The 25,273-nt window shown below is 51.7% G+C and overlaps 1 protein-coding gene across 14 annotated transcripts in view; it reads right to left on the bottom strand.

Annotated features, from left to right (window-relative positions):
* RANBP3 (RAN binding protein 3) overlaps positions 1-25,273 on the bottom strand; it is a 56,584-nt gene that overhangs the window by 21,556 nt on the left and 9,755 nt on the right. For 9 of the 14 annotated variants that reach the window (XM_078056931.1, XM_078056933.1, XM_078056951.1 and 6 more), the window contains exons 2-5: positions 15,346-15,401; positions 9,846-10,034; positions 2,000-2,036; positions 1,825-1,911 (exon numbers count right to left, since the gene is read on the bottom strand). In XM_078056931.1, coding sequence (XP_077913057.1) covers positions 1,825-1,911; positions 2,000-2,036; positions 9,846-10,034; positions 15,346-15,401 — 369 coding nt within the window. Of the gene's footprint in view, positions 1-1,824; positions 1,912-1,999; positions 2,037-9,175; positions 9,332-9,845; positions 10,035-15,345; positions 15,402-25,273 lie in introns of those variants that run through there. The other 5 variants (XM_078056963.1, XM_078056975.1, XM_036120711.2 and 2 more) reach the window with 2 other exon arrangements.

Raw genomic sequence — 25,273 nt, 5'->3', positions numbered from 1 at the left:
TTGACAAGGAGGTGCGGGCAGGGAAGGGAACAAGAGGAAAAACAGTGTGAGTCGGCAGGGCACACACGTACCCGATCACCTCTCCCACGTGAAGGCTCGATCTCTGAGCCCCGCTGGAGGGGGCTCAGCATTATGAACCAGGCCTTTGTGGTCTGCTGTGGCCGCCTATCTTGTCCTCATGCCCCTGGCTTTTCTGTGGCACTGTAGGCCCCAGTGGGAGCAGCGAGGAGGGAAGCAGAATGAACTGGATGTTCCAAGCCTCAGGCCCTGCTTCTTGTCACCTGCCAGAGGCTTGCTGGTTGGCTGCACCCCCAGCCCCTCACCTGTTTAGGATCTTACTTTACATCTACCAGTTGCTTCCCTGGGTGTGGGCCAGGCAGTAATGCAATGGGCCTCAGAGCTGAAGAACTAACCGGGTAGACAGAATACAGCTAAGCAGAATCAGAATGCAGGGCACAGACCACACCTTCCAAGATACCGGCTCCGTTCCTGTCTCCACCCCTGGTGCCGGAGAGCTGACTATTTCCTATGCCAGTGAGCCAGAGCAGAAGGGAAATGTTCGCTGTCCTTTGTCCCTACAGCCTATGGCCACAGCACAAATCACCTCTCCTCCTCTGAGGCACCTTCTGCCACAGGGCGTGGCGCAGCAGGGCGCGGTGAACGGGAAGGAGCACAAACGATCACCAGGGGGCAGAAGCTCCCTTGTTTCCTAGGAACGCCCATATGCAACAAGGGAGAAAAGGAGGGCTCCCCAAGCCCGACTGCTAACTGTCCTGATGGTTCCTCAAGGCCTGCTTAGCAAAGGACAGTGTATCCATTCAGGAGGGTCTCGAGCAGTCATGAGAAAGGGTGTGGCAATGTCCACAGTGAGTGTTAAGGGAAACAGGAGTGAAATCCAGTGTGTTGCAGGGATGATCTCGAAAGGACACTCACTCTCTACATGGTGCCCCCCGTCACGTCTGCATCACTTCTGTAAGCAGAAACAACCTTCCAGGGCGTCTTTTCCCCTTAAAGTGCTGTCCTTTAGGTTCACAGGTATAAAATGCTTCACATAAACCTCCCAAGAAGGAATGCCAAGTTGGGTAACCGGAGATCCTCTCTGAATACATGTGCGTCTCTAAGTCTGCACTAGACAGCCAAGATGGAGAAGATGGACGATGCCAGGGGGGACCAAGTCAAGATCGGGAGGAGTGGGGGCAAGCCCTGAGGCAGTGTTTACCCTTGAATCTACAAGGCTGTCCCCGGGGATCACAGCACCTCCCACCAAATAGCCCCAGCAACTCTCTCGACCCTGGGAAACTGCCTCTTTGCTGCACAGGTCTTCTTAACAAGCCCCCGGGCTGGTCTGCCAAGGCCCCATCCAGAGCCTCCACAGGCTCCTAGCCTGGCGCACCCCTCAAGGTTCCCCAAGCCCTCCTCCTCTGCGGGCTCCCGACATTCCATCATCAAAGTGTGTTCTGGGGCCACTTGGTTCGAGGTGTACTGTGTGTGTCTGCGCTTCTCAACCAGACTGCCAAGCTCTAGGCACATGGTTGAAGGGTCAGGAGGACACTGTACTTCCCACTTCCTACACCTTCAGTCTAGAGATACAGCCACAAACCTGGGAAGGAGGACATGTAATTAATTTAGTCCACTAGGTCACGACCCTCTGTTAAGTGTTACTGATTCCAGAGGGGGGCACCTCCAGCTTCATTCCTGACAGAGACCGAGTCTCAGATCGATTCTAACTGGCTGTGGGCAGGAGACAGACGCCGAGTGTGAGGCACCACAGGGGGACGGCGGACTCATCAGCACGGATGCTCGGCAAAGGTCTGCGACGGTTACCTGACTGTGAAGGTGGGAACTGGGTTAAAGAGGACGTTCTTTCTCGCTTGACGGGAGGGCAGTAATTTCCATCTTCTCGGTCGGAATCTACAGAAAACGAGGAGGAGGAGGAGAAAATCAGGCTGCTTCCACTTTTACAACCAAACAAAACGAGATGTTTTAGAGATTTCCTCACCTTCTCCACCTTCGGGGCTGGAGCCTCCAGCTGGCCTCTGAAATGAGAGCACACGGCAGGGCGGTGAGCGAGGGCCGGGCTGCCCAGCTAGCACCCAGCAGCTTGAGTTCCCTCATGAACGCATCCTGAAACGCAGCGCTGAGGGCCAACTCCCTGAGCTCAGACACCCAGGTCGGACGGACTTTCAACCTAACGCTCAAAAATGCCCCCCCGGAATGCTCTGTGTCTGCCTTACCAGGCCATGGGCCGAGGAGTCCTCCTAAAGGCTGAGGACGCATTTACTGCACAAAGATTGGTTTCTCTGTCTCTCCACAGATCACAGCTAACTTCGTGCCACCCCCTCAACTCAAGCACAGTGAAACGCTATCTGGCTGAAATTCATGCTGCCAAGAGCTGGCAAGCGACCCGCTCCACTCTGGAGGGCAGCAGGACCATTTAAAATGTGGCCTAACACCGGGTTGCAGCAATTTCCGTTCCTTGCCTGGCCCGTTCCATGGCGCGGAACCCTGTTTCAAGGCAGACCATTACTTCCAGAGCAACAGAGAACTTGCATGCCTTGGATCTAAGTCTGCTACAAAGTGTTCAGAACACAATCGTCCAACGTGACAACTCTGCTGACCACACAACCTACCGAGAAATCACAAGCTAAGACAGTAGGTGGCCAAAGAATTTCCTCTGTAACAACCTTTAGTTTTAGAATGTGAACAACTAGCCATCAAGAAGCCTTAAGATGAGCCCCGCTCCCACCCCCAGGTAATATCCACTCCCTCACAGACTTGCAACTCTCCAGAACCAAGCAGCCAGAAGCAAACGTTGAGGGGTGAACATCCCTCCTCCTGGGGCACCTATGTGCGAGCAAGCAGAGGAGCCAATTTTCTTATTTTCAGAAAAGTCCCTAGGGGTCAAGTTTAGCCAAACGAGGACCACCTGCCTTGAGGAGCTGTTAGGGCTTAGAGGAGGCCTGCCTGGGAAAGTGCTCTGCAAGCTGCAGGGCGGGGTGGAAAGGTGACAACTGCCCTAAATAACGTAAATAATGAGCTGTGAGCGGGGCGCCGGCCCTGAGCAGGACTTTCTCCGTAAAGGGCCACAGAAGACTTTCAGCTTCTCGGGCACATGCATACTCTACCACCTTAGCTTGCAGACAGAGGGCCGGAGTTTGTGGACCCCATCCTAAGAGACAGTAGAGAAAAGGATTCCAACCTGAACTCTCTCCTCCCGAGTGGGCCCACAACTTGGGTTTGAGTTAGAAATGCAAGCCTTTCTCGCTCAAGTCCGTTCTAAGTGCTCCCTGCAAGCCTCTGTGAAAGGGCCAGGAGGACCGCTGTCCCCATGCCTGCATCGGGTGCTCAGGAGGCTCCGAGGAGGCCATCCATCAAAGTGCTTGGGAAACAAACCCCTCTTAACACAACAGGGGTTCGACAGTCCTTGGGGCGACCGTGAACATACCACCGGGCCCCAGATGAAGTGGAACACCGGAGGAGGAAAGCAGGCGGGCCTCAGATGGGCACAAACCGGCGGCTGGACCACAAGAGCAAAGTGTGAAGGTGCTCAACCCCTCTGGGAGGCCCGCAGAGCTTACTTTCTCCCAGCTCCGATACCTCCTAAAGCCACACCTTGGGCAAATCCTCTCCCTCGCCCAGGCTTCGGTTTCCTTCCTTGGGAAATGGGGGTGCCGGCACCTCCCCCACAGGAAGATGGAAGGGGTCAGCGAGATAAGCAGGTGAGGCAGCCTTTGGTCTGACCCGACACCCGGCCAAGGCTGACACCTGGACTTGGGGGGGGGGGGGCTCTCCCAGCAAGCTCGCTTCTGCTGGATGTTATACCCTTGGGAAGGGTATGACAAGAGGAGGGTTCATGTCCCAGGGCAGCCAGATGAGGGGTCAGGGTGGGGGACTCAGTCCTGAGCCCAGGACGAAGCGTTGGGGGTGTTGCTGAGATACATACGCCAGCAGCGCTTTCCTTTCACTGGGTTCAGGCCCGGGGTGGCGTCCGAAAATGCAAAGCCAAGCCGCGGGCACAGCAGGCCTCTTCTCCTGGGACCATCCCCTTCCCTGGGTGACATCACGGAGGCGCAGACTACGGGTACCTCCTTCCTATTCCTTCACAGGGGCTGGGCCCACTCCCAGCTCCGGTCCCGTGGCTCCTGGCCTCTCTCCTGTCATTCAGTAAGCATTCCGGCTGCACCAACCCCACACATGGCAGCCTCTTGGATCCCATGGGATCTGCCGTTTGGAGAGCGACTCCTGGGATCTGGAAATGGCCTTGCAGACACTGCTCCCTCATCAGCTGGCTTCTTTTCACTCTCCTCGCTCTTCCCTGGCTTCTCACACGAGAACCCCTGCCCCCTGCGCCCCTCTGTACCTCTCACTCTGTGTCACCTGTGCCAGTGTCCCCACTAGCTTGAGTCCCAGGAGTGGCCCTCAGCCCACAGTGGGCCCCAGAGAAGCCACTAAGGCACGTGTCCCTGTGTTACACACGGCCTTGCTTCCTGTTTCCTCAGCTGCCGAAAAGGGTATTCCCCCACCACTGCAGTCCCATAGAGGCCTCCACACCTACCTTCCCTTTGCGCTGCTGGCTAGCTGGGCTCATTTCCACGTGTGTGGATTTCCAGAAGTCTACAGATTTCTAATTTCATTCCACTGTGGCTGGAAAAGACCTGGCATGATTTCAGTCACTTTAAGTTTATCAAAACTTGTTTTGTGGTCTAGCAAATGGTCTGCCTGCCCTGGAGGACGTCCCGGGCACTCTGCAGCACAGTGCCCTCGACGTTCTCCAGGGCAGACGGCTCGCTAGGCCAGGTGGGTTTAGAGTGCTGTCCAGGCCCTCTCTGTTCTCCTCCATCCTCCGTCCGATGCTCTACTGACTACTGAAGAGGGGGTGCTGAGCTCTCCAAGATGACCGAATCGTCTCTTCTCCCTTCAGTTCTGTCCGTTTTTGCTTTGTGTATTTTGGGGGTCTTAATGACACGTAACTTTCTTATCTATGCCAACAACACCCCAAACCTCTCAGGAATCTGAGTTTCCTTTAGAGTTTGATGAGTGCTCGGGGCCCTCCCCAGAAGTGGGCCCAGACCAGGAGCTGAGGCCTCCGGGTACCCCGCTGTCTGTCCTGAACCACCCCTCCTTGCTGTCACGGTGCAGCCTGTCTCCCCCGTTTTCTGAAACACACCAACATTGTTCCTGCCTCAATATTCCTTCTGTGTGTGCCTGCCCCGCCCCCCCAGGCCTGGGACGCGCTTCCTGCAGGTCCGCTCAGTGTGGCCTCGCCAAGGCCTTTCCTAGCCTCCCCCAGGGTGAACCCGTCTCACTTGCTGCCCTACCACCCAGCGAGCGGAAGCTGCTCCTCTACCTCCCTCGGGCCTCTACCCTGTTTTGTGTACCAGCTGGAAATGATCTAATGTGTCCGTCTGGCTGTTCTGCTCACAGCTCAGACACACAACCCCTAGGCTGCTGTGCACAAAAGACGATCAGCAGGTAGTCACTGCACAAATGGAGCCTGAGTTGATCATAGCCCCTTCAGGGACCTGAAGAAAAGTGCCCGGCCAGACAAGATTCAGATGCAGGAGACCCTCAAATCTCTTCTAAGAGGCATGTGACTGGCCTCTTGGTCCTGGAAAGGCTAAGAGGCCAAGGCCAGGGGAGGACAACACAGGAAATTACACCACCAGGGATAACCTTCCAGAAGCTGCTGGAATCTCCTATGGGGTCTGAACTAGCCAACTCAGAAGCAGTGAGGAAACTGATGCCAGCAACTTTCCTCAATAGGAGCTAGCACAAGGAAGCAAGGAGACGGAATGTATGAGGAAGTCACTTCTGCTTGCCTTTGGATATGCCGACTCTTCCAGAAATCCTCAACAGTGGCCAGCGTGAGGAGAAGCCTGATGTCTGCACCCCCCACCCCCCCAACTGCGCTGAAGGTCTGAGCTTGCTGTCTGGCTGTCTCGTGCTGTCTTCTCCCCACACAGGGAAAGGTCTGGGGTGAAGTAACTCCCCTTTAAGCCACCCTGGCCCAAAACGAGGCCAACGCCAGCTCCACACACACTTTGCGCAAACACAGCAGCCTAGTGGTCAGGGGCCACCCCTCACCCCAACCAAGGGAGAGGCCACTCACGGGTCAGCTGAGAACAATGGCTGGGACACACATAGGGGTGCGCCCTGCAGCTGCAACTCCTTGGACCCCGGAAGTCTGCATCCAAAGCCACTGCCACGGGGACTCATGTGAGGAGGACTCTAAGGGCAGGCTTCCGGGATTCCTCTTAGGGGAGGAGCCAGGGCAGAAGCAGGTGTGAATGTCCCATTTCCTCCTCTGCCTCTTCCCACACTAGAATCCACCTCTGTGAGGATCAGGGCTTCAGGATGATACCTAGGCGACACTGGGGTCAGTGCCCATTTGGGACACCACGACGAACATATCCCAAATCAACACTTACATAAGGAGGCAGAAAAGAAAGAGGCCCAAAGAGAATCCTTCAATTCACTTCCCTGGTGGCAGGAAGCATGAACGAGTGAAGTGGGCTTACAGAAGATGCAAAGCCCCCCCAATGTGGCTGCTAGGGACGGGTGGGAAGAACGGCAGGAGTGGCATCTCACTCTCCTCAGAGCCACAGGAACCTAGGGGGAGCTGCTTATTCCGTGAGGTGTGCACATCCTTGCCAAGTACAAAACAGGTGGTAACGTCTAACCCAGAATGGGACCCTGGAACTGTAGATGTGGGAAGCTTCAGTTCTTTGTAAAGGATGAAACAGTGAAAATTTACGATGGTTACATTTATCAAGGATCCCGCACTGCCCCCCTCAAAGCCCCGAAAGAACATGGCTCTCATGAGGCTGTCTGGTGTGGCCTCAAGGAGGACAAAGGTGCTAGGCCAGTCCAGGGGAAGGAATGGAGCTGGCCGCTGTGTCTCAGAAGCTGACACACAGACACACAGGTAGAGTAAGCAGGAATGAACAGCACTCTCGGCCTTCCTGACTTCTCAGAAAAGACCAGAAAACAAGACCACACCAGACACCCATTTGGTCTGCCTGGGCCTCAGTGATTTCAATGTGGACTGACCGGTTATAAAGCCCGCTGTCTGTGGCTGCAGGAAAATGGATGCCCAGGATGAAAAATCAATCAAGGGAGGAGCCTGTTGATTCGTCCTTGTCTTCAAATGGACTACTGGCCAATTCCATGCTGTTTATTCTGCTACTGAGGTGACCAGCTCAGAAGTTCTTACCAAAAAGGCAGACACTGAAGAAAGAAAAAGAGCTGTGGCCTCCAAAGGTCTGAATGTTGGGTGGGAGCAGAATAAGGGTCAAATCCCGTGCAGAAGCTGGAAGATGAGGGAAGCTGTCCAGCCAGGGGTCTGGTTCCAGAACCTGTCTAAGCTTCCTGGTGGGTCTAATAAACACATTTCAGGCTCCACAGGGCTTTGGCTCTGAGCTTCAGTCCAGGGGACTTAAGCCAGGCTTGGAGTAAGCACTAAGAGCTGCCTGCTTTCTCCGGATCAGAGAACTTAATCTGGATGTGGTTTGGTCTTCTCCAAGCTGTCTTCTGAGAGCCAGTAAGTCTGATATATAGAGGCTTGTTCCCGGTACTGAGTCTTCGATGGCCAGAGTCTGGGGAGACTGAAAGACGAGCAGGCCCTTTGTAAGCAACAATTCAGCGAGCCACTATTTATTATAAAGAACTCGCAGCTTTACATACCCTCGAGGGATCATGCAATTAAGAACAGATTAAACGTGATGGGCGAGACTGGCTGGGTAAGGGTGGGCGGTTTCCTGAATTCCAGTGTGGTACCGGGAAAGATCCAAATCTGTTTGGCTGCAAAAGCAACGACTCCTAGCTAACCAAAGAACCACCTCAGCCCAAGAGGAAGCTGGGATCCATCTGCCTTGATTTATGCCCTAACTGACCTAAAAAAACGTTTACTTTGCCTTGAACACGCCCAATCACTAAAGAAAGCCAGTTAATGGCAGCCAGAGGTGACAAGCTGGAGTCTTCTGTGTTAGCCCTCCAACCTCACCTCACCAAATGATGCAACAGTGGCCCTGCTGGGACTTCTGATGGAACTGGGGATTCCTATAGTTACAAGTGCTAAAACCAAATAGCACATGTGTGTGTCACGTGCGTGGCCTTTGCTGTTCTGCTGGTACATTCATCAACTGCTCCCCCCAGTCTTGACTTCCTCCCACAGTGACCCACAACCCATCCTGAGGTTCCCTACTGTTAACACTTGACCTTGCAGGGCCGGGCTGGGGATGGTTTGAATTTCTTGGGATTAGAGCCTCTGACCCAAAGTCCACAAGAACTGAGACATCAAGTCCCATTGGCCAGGCCTCAGAAATCCACATCTGGCCTGGCCACAAGCAGAAGGTGAGACCCCCTAGATGCCTCTGGAGGAGCAGCTGCTGTGCCTCAACCTCTGTGACCTACCCACTTGCTAGTCTCAACTGAAAACCCTCAGCCCCTTCAGTTAGAGTCTGCTCTATAAGCTTGCTGTTCAAACCAGGCAGCCGCAAAAGGCCCTGGAGCCTCTTGGGCAGATCCACATGAAGGTCATCTTTACTGGGAACTCAGGGAACTGAGAACATGATTTCCTGTGCTTGCGAAGGCTGAAGGCACAATAACTCATAATACCCGACTCAGAAGAAGGTTCCAGGAGCTGCTTGGCTCCCAACCGAAAAAGTGATCACCTCCTCATTCTCACTCTGTCAGCTCTAGTGCTCTCATGAGGGCTGCGCCCCTAGAACACTTTGGTGTGAGTGCCTTCTGGCTGAATCTTTACTGGGCCCACAAACCCACTTGTGTGCCATGAGGGACTGCCTCCCGTCACTCCCACCTGGCACGTGGTAAAGACTGTTCCTTCTTCTCCCACCACACACTGACTCCTCCCCAAATGTTAAAATTGGCCTCCAACCTCACCTTTGCTGAATATCACTTCTTCCTGTGTGTCCCAGGGTTTAGTGGCTGTAACTGAATTTTAATGATTTCCTTAAGAACACAGGGGACTGGTGATGTGACACATGGGATCACTAAAGTCTGGGATTGTGACGCCCTGGATGGCTGCCCAGTGCTTGGTGTGCAGAGCAGGGTCCCTTGCTTCCTTGCTTGAGAGCCATTTTTCCCTGCCATGAGAATGGGGGGGGCTTAGGTACCCACATGGAGTTTTCAATCCTGAATGTAGGATGATGTTTACCTTTCCCATTTTATCAACCTCCAAACACTCAAGACATTCCTTGTTCTCGAGAGTTCACAATCTTCTCCACCTATAATCTTCAAAAGCCTTCTCAATACAAAGAGAAAGGGCTCAAGGGGTTCCCTCTGGATTCAAAGGAAGAGTCTTTTCTTCTTCCTGCTTTGATTGAAGACAAGCGGTTCACAGCCTAACCACAGTCCAAACACAATCGGTCTTGCAAGGCAGTCTGCCTTAGATACCTCCTCTTCCTCTGGACCAAGGAAATCGGGGCTTCTGGTGTTTCTAAGACCCTGAGCCTGAATGCCCAATCAGGGAGAGGAGAAAGAAAAATGGAAGGACGGAGAAGGGGTCGAATTTGATTTGGAAGGTTCTACCCCATTCTTTAATCCCTCTTTTGACCCCTCATGTCTCTTTCAGGAAACAGGATTAGCTTCTCACTATGGGTGTATACAAATTCCCCCACTCAGAAAGTCTCAGTGTAAAAGGGGACTCAATCTTTCCTGACTTTTTGGCAGCAAGAATTAAAGGGAGCTGCAGAGATCATGAGCACCTTTTCAGTTCTCATCAGCTGCTTGTGGTTTAGGGTCTGAATCGGAGGCACCCGAAGGGAAAGGGGCCGATCTGGGTTGGGCCCCCCAGGCTGTGGAGTGCTGGGTAGAGGTGGACTTACCCCTGCCAGTTCTCGCGGGAAAGGAAGAAGCTGGGCTTCAGGAGTGCTGGCTGAAGCGCTAGCGGGGGCAGGAGGCTCTAGGGCATGCTCACCAGCTGACTCGGGGTGACCCGTGCCATGGTGGGGGGCCTCAGCCTCCCCCCGAGGCTCCTCTCCCGAATCCGACAAGTCTTTTTGCTCTGCAGAGGACTGGGAGCAAAAAAGACAATTTTCCTTCAATGTAAATAAAAGCTGCAACGTGGGACAGGGGGTGGGCAGGGATCAAAGGGCTGGAGACGCTCAGACTTCAGCAGCTCCCGCCTGGGAGGACGAGCCAAGAAAGCTGGTACGTGCTGTTGTTTTGCTCAACAAAACTGGCCCTCCAGAATGAAAGAATGGAAAATGAACGTGGACTTGGCTGAGGTTTAATTTTGCAGGAGGCCTGGGCCCCCATTTTCAAAACAGGCAGCATGGAGCTACAGAGCTTATAGGCTGTGAGTGAGGAACAACACTCTTGGTGGCCAAAATGGGGGCAGAGCCTCTACTGGAGGGGAATAGGGGTGACTATGTCTGATCATCCCTAGCGGTTAATGACCCATCTCTGCAAGAATACTGATGAGGGAAGTTGGCCCTCAGCACCATTTCTGTCCACTAAGGTGGGGAAGGCAGGCCTGGAATAGCACACAGCTACAAAACAGGGCGTAAGAGGGTTCACAGGCTTCTGCATTCTGCTAGAGTGCTTCCAGCACCTTTCAATTCGTTCTGCTTAAACCTGAGATCAAGGAAAGGCTTTCTCGCCTCAGTGAGTGCAGATGTGTGGTGACCAAACCAGCTGGCAGAGACACGGAGAGCTGGTTTTATATCACATGGGTAGGAGTTCAGGTGGCCTAGGATTCTCCCATGTTCACCCCAAACACCTTGGCAAGGGTGTATTTAGAAAATAGCCAGGGCAAGAGAAAGCTGGTTCTGGAAGTCTTTGTCCTTAAAAGTACAACACCCCTGGCATCCTTCGAGGTGGTTCCTGGGACTCTAGAGGGGCTCCCGTGGACCCAGAGCTCTGTGGCCAAGACTCTCTTCTTGAAGAATGGGTTACAAAGCTGGTGTCATGGAACAGATGGGCTCTGGTCCCCAAATCTCCTGCTTGGCATTGTTCACAACACGGAGCCATTTCTCTCGCTTTGTGAACTAAGTGGCTACCCTGTCTTTCCACAGACCTGGCCACGTTTCTTCTGAGTGTGAAGTGACTAAAATCTCTTTAGATAGGGCTTGGGGGCTAGTTCTTAAAGCCTGATGGATGAAAGGAACTCCGTAAAGAGAATTTAAGAGAACTTTCAAACATGCTGAGGAAGGCAAAAGAAACAAAATGTTAACTCATCCATACATCTAAAAAATCACCAAAATTGATTCTTCCTATCCAGGGGAGATCCACACACACACAAAGGCCTTCCTTCTCAAGCTGTTCCTCAAACCCGCTCAGGACATAAAGGTTGGTCCACGCGCCAACACCTGATAAGAGAAAATTAAACCCAGAGCTCTGTGGAAAATGGTCTATCTCCAATTGGAACCACATAGGACTTTCTTTTTTTAACCCCTGCTTTTAGAGCATAAGTGTTCAAGTGCCCTGGAGGCACTGAACTGGAAATGAAGCCTAAATTGAAGGACCAAAAAGAAACACATACGCCATCCCAGTATTTTCTACTTGGGTCTGAGTGTTTTTGCTGGACAAGAAAAGTGAGCTCTAGAGAACGAAGATAGGACCTGTAGTTCTTCAACGTGTTTGTTAAAATCAGACATCAAGATTTTCATAGCCTCTGACATCATCCTAAAATACACATGGCTGACAAAACCCAAAAACAAACACGTGCACACAGGATGGGCTTGTTACAGCAACAGTAAGCTTCAAAAGTAGGTCTGAACATACTGTGACAGCACTTTCAGGGACACTTTACTTCCTGCTCAACAGCATTTCTGCAACAGCTTTCTTTCTCCCAAACAGACATCACCCTGCAAGGGAGACCTCAAAGCCTCACCTGTTCAGATGAATAAACTTTTGGAAGATGAAGTATCCGAAAGAAACAGTCACAGTCAATGAGACCACCACCTTCTAAGAAGATTCGGAATCTCTTCACATCAAAAAGAAAAAAACTGTCTCCATGCAAGGCAGTTAAGAAAAAAAAGTTTCATTTTTGCCACTAAAACCAGAAATGCGTAAATGCAAGCAATTTATGAGGAGCGCCCTCTTGAGGAAGTGTGAGAACATGGAAGGAAGGACAGACAATTGTGCACTGTCAGCCGGGCTCTGGGCCTGGATTTTAGGCGTCAGGACTGGAGTTGAAGCCGACAACCGCTTTCTCCAACCGGGAACCCGGAACAACAAGGGGTTTGACAACATGTCCTGAGACCAAGTGATGCCACTGGTGGGCCACCGCCACCAATCTGTAGCCTGCTGTAAATGCCACTTGGGCCCTGGATGGGAAGGACAGAAAACGCCATGTGGCTCTGCCACTGAACAAAACAAAACAAAAAACGCCTGGGCTAACAGCTTCATTTTTTTCTTTTCGATTTCAAATCTTTTTACCTCAATCATGATTCAGTAACAACAGCGGGGCCTGTGGAGTGCTCTCCTTGTCGGGGGGACGCGAGTTCTGAAGCGCAGCCCACTGGGTGGTTTAGAGATTGTTCACTGAAAGGGAAGTCAGTGGTCCCACAGCTGACGATGGGACTTCTTGATCTTTGTGGATCAAGAAATGGCTCAAAAAAGAGCTAGAAGGGACATTTTGGTGACAGTTAAGACAACATAATTATGGAATATATATGTTGAAGGACATTTCTGACTTTGCGATCATTTTCTCAGGAGTGACAATAGCAGTGGGGCCACGGAGAGGAACGGCCCTAGTCCCGGGGGCCGCCTACAGCAGGATCTAGGGGAGAAACATCAGATGTGCGCCACTTATAGTCGGGCGCTTCTGGCATTTACGACAAAGACGTTGCTGGCGAAGCCAGACGAGGGACACCGAAGTGTCCACGGTACCATTCTTTCAACTTCTCTGAGGACTTGAATGAAGTTGAAGAGAAAAGGAGCGACCGGCCGTAGCAACCCATGTAGCCTGTTCCCCACTCTGCCTCTGCAGTGTGAGGGGCAGCCGGGCAGGAGGTCGGTGAGAGAGACGGGACCTGAAAGAGGCTCAAACTCCCGTTTCTGTCCGAAGTGCCACAGCTGCTCCCTGCAGCTCTGCCTGCCTGTCTCCCTTGAAATGGGAAGCCACGGACTTGGCTGTCTCAGCTACGCGGCTTGCTCCCTGCCTTACTTCCGAACTGTCCTAAGCAGCAGAGAAAGAAAGGAAGATTCCATCTCCACCCGCAGCCCAGAAAGCTGCCCTTGCGGACAGTTACAGAGGCTCCTCCTTTGTAAACACGCAGAGGTTCCCTGCGTCCTGCCGGTGATGTTGTCCCAGAGGCATGACAGGAGCGGAGAGCTGAACCCTGAAGAGCTGGAGATCAGTTATTTTTAGAAGCCCATTTAGAGTTGGCTCTGAGTCAATATTTTGATAAGAACTACATTTGCACATTTTAAAATGACGATGAGCAGTTTCCTAGCTACTCTTCTGATTCAACTTCACCCCAACCTTCTGGAGGTAATACACGCAAGTTAGCCTTTGAATTACAAGGCAACAGACAAGAACCACCTCAACTGTGAAAACAGTACTGAAAAATTCGGCCAAACAAATATTACATTTTAGTGTTTCATCCTGCTGGTCGTCCGAAAGTCTTAGGTTTAAAGAATTATCAATTCCTATTACTTGTTTTAAGTCTGGGGTTGGAAAACTTTTTCTGTGAAGGGTCGGCTACTAAATATTTTTGACTTTGTGGGCCATGTCTCCATCCAAATTACTTCACTCTGCTGTCACAGTGGGAAAGCAGCCTCAGCTACTGGGAACAGGGTGGGCATGGCTGTGTGCCAATAAAACTTTATTTATAAAAACAGGCGGTGATGGCAGGTCTTAGTTTGCTGACCCCTTTAAAAGTGGTTCAAACGATAATAATAAAATTCAAAATTCTAGAAAATCCTGAGAGAAGCAACTTTGATATCTAAAACAGAAACTGAACACAGGCATTTCTAAAAGCTAGCAGAAATGCATCAGCTCCTTCACAGTGACTGAAGCTCCAAAAGACAAATGATAAAAATACATGTAATTAAGTTACATGTATTGGTCAGGGCCCATGGAAGAGGAGACCGCAGAGGCTGATGTGTCCTGAAAATACCACCTGGAAAACCAAAACAAAATAGAAAGAATGTTTCCTCGGCTGTTGTGATTCTTTCTTTAGCAAAAGAATTAACAATGGGAACGTTTAATGTGAGGGTAAGCCTAGGAGATCAGCCCCGGCTCACACAGAAGGTACGCTGAAAGGGGGTATGTGTTGGGCAGCCACTTCTTCCTCCTGACCTCCCCCCGCTCTCCCCGCACACACACATGCTCTCTTCCTGGCACAGTACTGGAACGCAGTCCAGGACAGTGTGGGCCACACAGAAGTCTGGCCTCTCTTCTCTGACCAAGGGATGGGCTCTAGGAGCAGCAGCTGGGCTGCCAGGAGTCCCAAATTTGCCAGACCAGCAGCCCCCAACCTCAGAGGTGGCCACCCTGCCGGGGGACTGGGAATCTACCAGAGCATTCTCTCAAATGCTGTTCTTATCAACAAGATGCAAACGGATTTCAAAACACACCGAATCCAGCGCAGCACTTTGGTCCCTCACTCTGAAATCTTGCAATGGGTAAGATTGGGGCAGAGGTTGGAGAGACTGTCCATTTGTTGGACAAACAGAATCCTCATAAAAGCTTGGGAAGCATCAACCACAGAACATCAACTAACTTTGGACACAATCCCGACCTTCCACACTGATTTGTCAGGACGGACACAAAATCAACGACTTCTAGGTAAACGGCAGCACCTGACATCGGAATGTTACTGCCACACCGATCAGGACTTGAACAAGCTGCCAGCTCACTGCTACGAGTTAGGCAAAGTATTTCCAACGTCAGGGCAACCAAGACATTTAAAACCCAAGAGAGGGAAGCAACGAGTAACAAAGATGGATGGTAATACATAATGCAAGCCAACTAGTAATTACTCTAAATGCATTTATGCCAAGTTGGTTGGGGGTCAGAATATCTCCCTAAAATCTTTAAAGATCCTGTCTTCCCCCTTAACCACCATTATTCTCCCTCCTTCCTTCTACCTTTTCTCTCCTACTCTTTCTAATGTACACTATTTCTAAAATGAAGCATTAGGAATTAGAAAGTATCTTTCTGCCACTGTTAAAAGCAAGGTTTCTGAGCCCTTTCCACACACACCCGTCTTAACCTCTCACCATGGTAACTTAAAGCCACAGGACCTTTTCTCTTCAAGCTCCGTGTGGAGGCTTAAAAGATAGAAGCACCCTTGGCCATGTAACCTGGGAGAGCCCTCTGGCAGAAAACAAATTAGAGTAAACATGTGAAGAGAGAACATACCGGCCCCTTACCTTTTGTCCTTTATCCTTCTGAAACACAAAGACGGGCGGAGCAATGGCAGGTTTTTCTGCAAAAAGAAAAACTGGTTTTTTTCCCCCCAACATTATAGTCATACAGCAAACAAAGCTACTTTTGTTTGTAATAAGTTAAAAACAAAAAACAAACCCAATATAAAACTAGTAACTCCAAAGAACATCAAATCACTTAGAAAACGGTTTCTTGAAGTGGCTGCGTGGGCGTGTTGTTTGTGAAAATCCGACACCTAATGTTAGGGTATGTGCACTCTTCTGTGTGCATATTATACACCAAGAAAAAGGTTTCAAGACTCACTTAGAACAGCCACGTCCGTGACTGGGCGGGGGAGGGGGGGAGTGCGGGGGGCTGCGGGGCATCAAAGGCGCTGCCACCATTCGGATTCAGCGCCACCAACTGTGGCCTTGCAGGAACGAGGCACAGAGATGTCAGATGGGGCATGTCCCCAATTTCAAACTCTGGAGACTAGTTTAGGTTTTTTGAACTTCTAGGCCAGCGGGGGCTTGGGGATAACCAGACTGCAACCTCTGCCCACAGAGCTCATGCTCTCTTTGGAGAGCTTACCCTGGTTGAGTCACCTGACATTCCACCTGGATCTCGAAGCGAGATTACCCATTAAAAAAAAGAATTTAAGGAGTTGAGAAAAATCTGAGTCCATCTTACACAGTGGTTGTTGAAGAAACTCTTTGAAATGTTCTGTCACGTGATGAGCCCAGGGTGGTGCCACCTGTTGTTCCCAGGCAGCCCCATTTGTCTCCTATCCAGGGGCAGCCAAATCTACAGCCCTCTGCCACTTGCCCCTGGGTGGAGGGCAGCTCGGCGAGCCCCTGTTGCCAGCTGGGGGATTCTGGAGGAGGATGACCTTCACCTGGGGGAAGGCCCAGATGCTGCCTGCCTCACTGCCTTGAGGTTGGGTGTGGTGGTTCTGGGTCCATGCATGAATCCTATGGGGTGCGCCCAGGGCCCCCTTCAGCATTCAAAGTCCTGAGAGCAGACAGTGGATGGGAAGCAAGGGGGATCACGAATTTGGGGAGCACTGCACCGCTCTGCTGTCATGGAGCCCTCAGTCCTGGGAAGCCAGATTACCAGGAACCTGCACTTGCACACAGCTTTACCCGGCAGGACTGCTCCGTGGGAGGGGAGAGGATCTTTGGTTCGTGAGCACACTCGTGTGGGGAGCTGGTCAGAGCGGCTAGTCTAGAGTCAGGGAAATGTCCCTGAGAAGAGGTGGCTGCTGAAGTCCAAAGACAAGAGCCCGGAAGGGAGCGGCAGGTGTGAAAATACAGCTTGTAAAAGTGACAGGGATCCTGGGGGCAGATGATCACCATGCTAAGGATTCAGGGAAGTGCTGTAGAAGGAGCTGGGTTCAGGTTCAAAGAGAGAACAGTCTGGAGAAGGGGGCAATATGGACAGACCAGTTAGGAGGGAATGGCGATCACCCACAATAAAGCCGGGGAGGGGAGGAGGTCCGAGGAGAAAGAGGGCCAAGACTGAGACAATCAAAAGGACACGGTGCCACTCCCATCACACCAAATTCCCACTCCTTGGAGAAGTAGAACAGATACCGGTCTTGACTTTGGGGCAACAGCCCACTGATGGTAGCCATTCCCTCCGCTGTGCACACTGAAGCCATGCCGCACCTGAGTCCCCGAGTCTGATTCACTGTGATAGTCCTCACCACGCACAACCCAAGGCAAACACTGGGGTAAACGACCTGTATGAGACCAAAGCACTACAAGGGAGGAGGGCGGGGGGCGGAAGGCTTGCCGACGAGGACTCCGTGGTTCCCTAAGCAGCCCTCTCCCCGCACCGGGGCTGGTGCTGTTTTTCACCCCCAGATGAAGGAGGGAATGAAAGTGCCTGTGCCAGACAATAAATGACAGCAAAGGGGTGCAGGAGGGACTCTGGACAGCAGCGGCTGATCCACACCATTTCTGCCTCGGGGAATCCCAGAGAGCTTCCGGCCCTGCCCCTCACCCCATGAGCCCAGCATCCGGGGCTACAGATCCAGGCCTGAAGCTCACTTCTGTGTTCGACTCCCAGCCAGCTGCAAAGAGTGAAGGCACCCGGGAAGGAGCTGGGAGTTTGGGCCAGCCCAGCATCCTTCCAGCCCCCCATTTCTTTAGGGGACCATCCCTCCTTTGCCCCTGGCTCCAGGTCTGAAGAGGAGAGTACTTCGTACTCCTGCCCCAGGGGACACCATGGCATGTGAGTAAGGCCAGGCCACTGACAGTGAATGAGACTCAGGTCTAGGACTTTTGTTGGAGCTCCTGGGGAAGAGGGTGCTCTGTTTCTTCTGGGGCAGCAGGACTGGTGGGAGGTAACCCTGGGGTTGGGAGCAGTCACGTCACCAAAAGGGACCTTGGAGCAGAGTCAAACCAGTGGGAAGCAGAGCTGCAGATGGAGGAGGAAACAATCCTGGAGACACTGCTCCAAGCTAACCCCACCCCCACTGACTTTTCAGTTAAGCCAACAAATGCTGATTTTTGCTTAAGCCTGTCTTAACTGTTTCTGTCCTCTCTCGAACAAACTCCAGCTTGAGAGGCGAGGCCTAGCCACTGTAGACTTAATTAGACACACACTATACTCTGTAGAAGAAACCTTGCCTGGCCTCACAGTGAAGCAGAGACACTTTCTCTCACAGGAGGTACCACCACCAGATACCCTAGGGATTTATGGGTTTATGCTGTCTCCCCTACTACGACATCAAATCCATGAGATCGGAGAGCGCCTCGTTTCCCTGGCTGCCCCGTGGTCCAAGAACAGTACTTGGCATCAATAAATACTGGACGGAGGGAGGAGTAAGGGCAAGGAGGTATTGGAGAAATGGATGGAAGGCCACTGAAAAAGGACGAGAACAGAGGGAGAACCATTTGGATGGTAGGGGAAGAGCTTTCTTGTGTCGGCTGATCTGCAGGCTCCCAGAAGGGGCTGCAGAGATTCGGGCAAACCTGAGAAGCCCGGGCTGCCTCTGGGTCCCTGGGGCAGGACAAAGACACAGGGCAGGGTCCAGGCCGGAGCTGGGAAAATCCAATCTGCTGGAAAAACAATGACACTGCAAGTGGGCACGGTGCTCAGCTGGGGGCAGACGGAGGCCACGGAAGGGACATGGGGTCCGAGCTCTGAAAGCAGCTTCCCGAACTGGAATTCTGGGTGAGACCCACGCAGAGACTCCGTCACTAACTCCTGCCTGCAGGCCACCATTACTGTAGTTAAGACCCTCCTTTCTCCACCTCTGTTCTCATTCTCTTCAATCCAGCCTCCGCACAGCAGCCAGAACCACTGGTGTGAGACCCACACTTAAAACTCAGCACCGCTCCCCCAGACTAGGGTCAGAGCTCCTTCCAACAGGCCACGTCGGCCTGACCCCTATGGTGGCACCGAAAGGCCCGCTGCCCCCTGCACGCCCCGTGCTTCTGTCATACTTCTGGCCTTCTGCCCGGAACACATTCTCACCTTCTCTTCTGTGGCCAACACTCATTCAGGTACGGGCACCGTATCCTTCAGGAAGCTCCCAGTTTGAGCTACATACCTGCCCCCGGTGCCCCCAGGGCATGCTCTTGGCTTCTACCCCACCATGGGTCACAACGAGGCTACCTGTCAGGGAGGCTGAGAGACCATGGATCCGGCATCAAAACAGCTCTGCGCCCCAGCCCAGCAGCCAGTGCACACCACAAAGAACCATCCAATAAATGTTTGAACTAAACCCCCTCTGCAGGTCCTCACACATGTACGCTAGCTGCTGTGTACTCACATAAATATTTACTAAGCCCTTATTCTGTGCAAGGCTCTACAGGAAAAATGGGGAACAGGAGTCAGGGGCAGAAAACCTTGGGGTCAAACACCTGATAAAAAGCGATGGGTGTGTCTGTGCACATGGCCTGGAGCTTGTGGGGGGTTATTTGTTCATCTCCTTGCTGGCAGCATCTACCCCTGGATCATGAGCCCCAGAAGAGCGCAGCCTCTGTTATGTTGACCGTGGCACCTTCAGAGCCGCACACATAACGGACGCTCAACAAGAAGTCAGAGCCGATGAAACGTCGCTAGGACCGGTGAGGTCAGGACCCACCAGGACCCTCACTCATGGATGGTTTGGCAGTTATGACAAACCCAAACACCACACTAACTAAAATGTAGCAATGAGCTTCCGTCAGTTCTCCACCAAAGACACAAAGCACCAGGGTCACACAGATTTAATTTCCGCTGGGCTCCAGGAGGGCCGAAGTTCATGAGCTGCAAATTAGCACTGACATTACAAAAGGACAACTCGAGCGCACCCCATTCCGAGGAGGATTGCTCCACACTCGCCCCAGAAGCCTCAGCCGGCATTCTTAACTGGCTTCTATCAAACTGCTTCTGGTTGTCACTGGACAAGCAGACTTTGCTCAGCCAGCTGAAACCCAAGTTTGGGGAATGAGCAGGGGACAGAGCAATGAGGCTTCTGTAACTTGCCTGAATTCCCAGCCCAGTCTGTCTGTCACAAGTGAAGGGAAAACTACCACCAGAGATTTCGAGAGAGACCCCCAACTATTTGATCCAGATTCTGTCAACCACGTGCTTTGTTTTGTTCCTATAAAATGCTCTTTGATTGAATCAGTTTGTGAAAAAGCAGCCCTCCTGGGGCACTGGCTCAAGACATCTGCATAGTGAAGGTTAAGAAAATTAACAATAAAGAAACCTGTTTAACCAAATGTTCTCCAAAGTTATTTGACTAGGGAACCCCTCTTTCCTCATCCCTGACATGAGGCCTGAGAACTTATTCTGTGCATGACTGTGGCCAACACTGGTGTGTGATGTGGGGTGGGATTCAGAGCCAAGTGGCCTCAAACTACAACCCGGCCTCTAGGTGGCACGTGGGAGGTGCTTCGCCCTCATCCCAGCTCTCCATGGTGCTGCACGCCAAGTCCAAGGTGGCTGCTGCTACATCCAAAGCCTCCCTCACCCTCCTCCACATGCCCCCGCTCAGCTCACATACTCCAGACAACACCTAGCCTGAGCCCCAGTGTGATCCCAGGTGCTGATCAGGCCGCAGGCGGGAAAAGTCCCCCAACCCTCAGGCAAATAGCAGGGGTGAGGACACTGGCCAGAAGCTGAAAGGAGTGAGCCCCCATGACATCTGGCCCACAGGGCCTGCTCTCCCTCCTGTCCCCTGCCACCCTCCACCCAACTGTGAGGTACAGATGCCAAATGGGACAGTCCAGCTGTAATCCCTAAGGCCAGGGACTGTCCTGGATCTCGTCTTTGCAGTCCTGATGATAACACAGATAGGCAAGCCCAGTCGCAAAAAGGCTGCAGATTTCGGCTCTTGTTTCAAACCTCTGCCAGATGTCTGGGATTTCTCCACACACATCCCCTAACCCACCCTCATGCAGGCCCTGCTCCTGGAGGTACTGATGACACAGGCCTGACTGAAAGGCACTTTACACCCAGTGGAGCCTGGGAACCACTCCCCCAGCTGCGTATCTTGCTATGCTCATAGATTCAATCATAACATTAATTCGGCCCACTGTGTGCCAGGCGTCATGCTGGCCTCTCGGGTGTGGTGGTGACATGGAGAGACATGTCCCCTGCCTGCCAAGAGCTGACATTAGTTTTTAGTTGGACGTTGCAACACGGGAGAAGCACAAAAGGGACTCAGAGTGCAGAGCAGGGGCGTCCAACCTGGTGAGGCAGTGGAAGTGGATCCAGGAAGGCTTCTCGAGGGAGGTGCCACCTAAGCAGAAGGACAGCAGCATTTAGCCAGGTGACCAGGAATGGGGAAGAACAGGCAGCAGAAAGCAAGGTGCCCTGGAAGAACTCAAAGAAGGCCAAGGTGCCACCTGCTGTGTGCCTGCTACTTTACTAATGCTTGAACGTACCAGCTGACTCCAGACCCTCGAGGACAGGCAGGAAAACAGACCACCCAGGCCCAGGGCCATAGGAGCAGAGTGCGCCCCCTCCCTTTGCTGGATCCAAGGTCTGTACATTTATACCTGCAAGGTCTAGTGTAGAAGCTCCTGGAAGGTAAGCACCCATCACTCAGGCAGTTCCTTTCTTGAGGAAATGAGTTAAAGATGGCTCCAAAGAAGGCAGGGGTCCCTGATATGCAGGCTCCCTCCTGACCCGAGGGACCACTTACATTCTCCCTATAGGGAACGTAAGTCTCTGGGCAGAAGCGGGAGGCTCCAAGGAGGAAGGCCCTTCTCCTAAAGCAGAACTGAGCTGGGGCCCCAGGACACAGAGAAAGTCCTCAGATGCCTTGGGTACAGGTGTGGGAAGTCCCAAAAAGGCCTCACCCGAAAGTAATGTCCATAATTTGGTATATGATGTCTCTGTTAGGGGGAGAGCCCATAAAATACCTCCTTAAATAGTGGTAAGGAGGCTCAAAAGGAGAAGGAGAGTTTTAAACAGTCCCACACTTGAGAGAATTAAAACACTAGGCTTCCCGGACCACCCCTATAAGTAGGCCAGGGACCAGGACTCAGGGTTTTGTGTCTTTTTTGCCCTGAGACTGATTGGTGGCAAAATCCTAAAAAGCAAAGGACATATGTGTCTATCTCTGAGGCAGCAAGAATGGAGGAAGGAAAGGGGCACTGCAAGAATGTTTTACACGGAAGCCAGTGTAAGAAGAACCCCTTGGGGGCAGGGTGGGTGATGGCAGCTGACCAGATGTGAGGACAGGAGGTGGAGTCCCTGCTGCAAGCAAGGGAAGGAGAGCAAGGAACTGGCCTGGACCCCAGAGGGGGCCCCGGGATAGAGGAGAATGCTTCTCGACCTCCAGGATAACAGAGGTCTCGGGATCCTGGCTTTAGACTCCTCCCAGCCTGTGTCATGTGACTGACAGCAAGGACATTCCCAAATGGGGTTTCCCAAAACTGCCCGATGGTTTCTTACCTGGGCCAGCAGGCAGCGAGTATGTATTTATGGGCTGGGTAGGCACTCCATGCTTTATACGCCTCATCTCCCTGACTTTTCGCAATCACTTTTGGAGAGAGATCATACCAACGTCCTTATTTTACAGAAAAGGAAACAAGAGACTCAGAGGGTGAGTGACTTGTCCAAGGTGGGGCCAGGTCTCCACTGCATTTGAGCTACGCTGCCATCCACGTACAAGTGCCAGAAGGAGAACTTAGGACTCCAGCTTGCTTCCTTCTCCCATTTTCTGCCCAGCTGGGCCCTGAAGCTAAGATCTAGACACTCTTTTCTTCTGAGAAGTAACATCAGGAAAAAAGCAGCTGTCAGTTATCATTCCAGAAAAGCACAAAGGACACTAGAGGGTGAATGATGATGAGTTTTGGGGTGGGCCTGAGGCTTTCAAGTCATGTGACCCTCTACCTCCGAGAAGGGTGCAATTAGGATCCTTAGGATTGTCAAGGACAGAATGAAGACACATCCCAAGATGTGGACATTCTATGGTGAAACAACATGTGTTGTCTCCATCTTTCAAAGTTTTAACCACACAATGTCCTGCAGAACATAATCAGAATCTGGGCTGAACACACACACATTCTCTCCACGCTGTGGAAGGAGTAAAAAGTACACAAATACTATGGGCAGGCCTGCCCTGCAACAAGCTCGGACACTCCCAGTGGCTGCCTCCAACCTTTGTCTCTCAGGATTGCCCGTTAAACTAAACAGAAGAAACTATGTAGGCTCAGGAAAACACACAGAGAAGCAAATCTGGAATATCTTGGCTTGTTCTGTTTATTCCCCTCCTAAATGATTACTCAAACACCTGCCAGGAAACGGCCCCCATCTGGAAAGCCACTTGGAATTCTTGACCAAAATGTCAGCAAGGTACTTGTGTAAAATGAGCTTTAATCCTGGGCTGATGTGTCTTAATCTTCTTATCTGTGCAAAAAGTATGGAAAGCATCTTGGCAACACAAATAACAGTCTGTTAAGACGTGACAACTGCTTTAATCCTACAACACTTACTATCTCAACCCTTCAAGTCATTTCTTTTCTCAGGAATTATTATAAACAGTTCTGTGCAGCAACACAAAGGTGAATTTGTCATTGATGTGTCAACTGTATTCGCAAACTAATTCTCTGGTAAAGAATGGAAGTGATCTCAAACATGCTGTTGCTAGGTGATGCCTCTCTTGATCTTAGTGTCCTGAATGCTCAATGGCCACCCAACCCCGCTAGTAGAGGTGGTGGGCCCCTTAATTCCTTTTTCGGTACTCGAGTATGTTTTTCCCCAGGCAACTCTCAACTGGTCTCAGGGAGATTATAGGGGGCATAGTTTTGGAGATGATGGTATCTTTTATTTTACGCACTTCTTTCTGGAATGCTCTTCATCCTGTCATTACCTTCACCTACTGAAATCCAAGCCACTTTTCAGTGCTCTAACTGCTGTGTCCCTATACCTCAAACAAGAGGAGCAACAAGCAACTCACATTTGCTGAATGGTCTTTACTAGAACCAGTGGTAGTTGCTTTGGACGCCCAGTCTCATTTAATGTCATCACATCCCTGTGACGTACATATTATTTATCATCTCTGATCTGTGAATCATGAAATGAGACAGAGAGGCCTTGGACAGACGGTGCTTTGCTTGAAGTCACAAAGCTGATAAGTGGCAGAGCTGGGACCAGGACCCTAAGTCTGACTTCTGAGCTGGGTGCCTCAGGTCCCCTGAGGTCCCATTAAAGGCCAAGTCCCATTCTGCCTTCTTTATTTCTACACAAATCGGCCCCGCAGTCAAATCCTCCTATCCCTGCCCCCCCACCCCACCCTGGCTCCACTCGCCCAGACTATAAGCGGCTGTGACAGAACCTGCACTTTGGGCACCTTTGTGCCTTGAATCCAAGAGAAACCCCACAAACTTGTTAAATAAATCCTACAAAGTCAGCAATTTCACCTGAAAGTAAGAAATTCAGTGAGCCAGCTTTGCAGCACTTTTATGTTCTGCCACTAGGTGGCGCGACCTGGGCAGAGCCAAGAGGTGAAATCAAAGGGACTGACGACTGGGGGAAAGTTCCAGGAAAGACAACGGAAATCCCCCCCCCCCCCCCCCCCGCCACCAGGAAGGAAATCTTAAGGACCACAGAACTTCCGCTGAGGCAGCAGACCGAAACTGATGAAACGTGGGCTCTGGTTTTTATGGGCATTCAAACTGGCCTCAAGCACTTATGGCTGGGATCCTGGGCGACTCAAGGAACCTCCCCTGTTCCCTGATAGTCCAACAGGAATGGTGCTACACCCCAGGCAGTTCTAAGGAGGATTAAATGAAATGATGCAGACAAAGTGTTTGGGAAGTGGCTAGCACACAGCAGGAATTCCACCTGGGCATTATTATTATTATTATAATTGTACCCAGAAGACTGCAAAAATACTGATGCCACCTTAAAGCATCAGTCTTGGATTCAAGGACTATCTCCAACCCCTAGGTCCCCAACAATGGTAAGTGCCTCAAAATTTGGCCCCGTCTAAAGCTGCCCAGATGCCGGGACAACTCACATGCTCAGTTGCTCAGAATCCCTCAAGCCTGATCTGATGGAAGGCCAACCAGTTAAGCCCCGCTTGCAGTTGCATGATTTACTGAGCACCTACCATGTGCCAGGCACTGTGTCTGGCACTGGAGACAGGATGAAAGATACACAGAGACAGGTGCCATAAGGAAGATAAAGCAGGGTGATGGGAAAGAGTACGGGGAGAAGGGCACTGCAGAGTGAGTGGTTGGGTATGGCCACTCTAAGGTATCATTTGAATCTCAGACATAAAGGAGTAAGGCAGGTGAAGGCAGAGTATAGTGTGCAGAGAGAATCCCAAGTATGAAAGTCCTATGGACAGAAAGAACCTAGAGGCTAACATGGGGGAAAGCAGGAGGTGAGGTTGGGGCCGTGAAAGTCCATCTTACTCTCTCAGGGGCAGATGTGGTCAGCTAAAACAAGTCCCGCTTGTCTGGCAATAAAAGCCCACAA

Source organism: Halichoerus grypus, chromosome 1, assembly GCF_964656455.1.
Source record: "Halichoerus grypus chromosome 1, mHalGry1.hap1.1, whole genome shotgun sequence".
Taxonomy (NCBI): Eukaryota; Metazoa; Chordata; class Mammalia; order Carnivora; family Phocidae; genus Halichoerus; species Halichoerus grypus.
The sequence above is the reverse complement of the archived record's forward strand: the minus strand, read 5'-3'. Positions and strand labels throughout refer to the sequence as shown.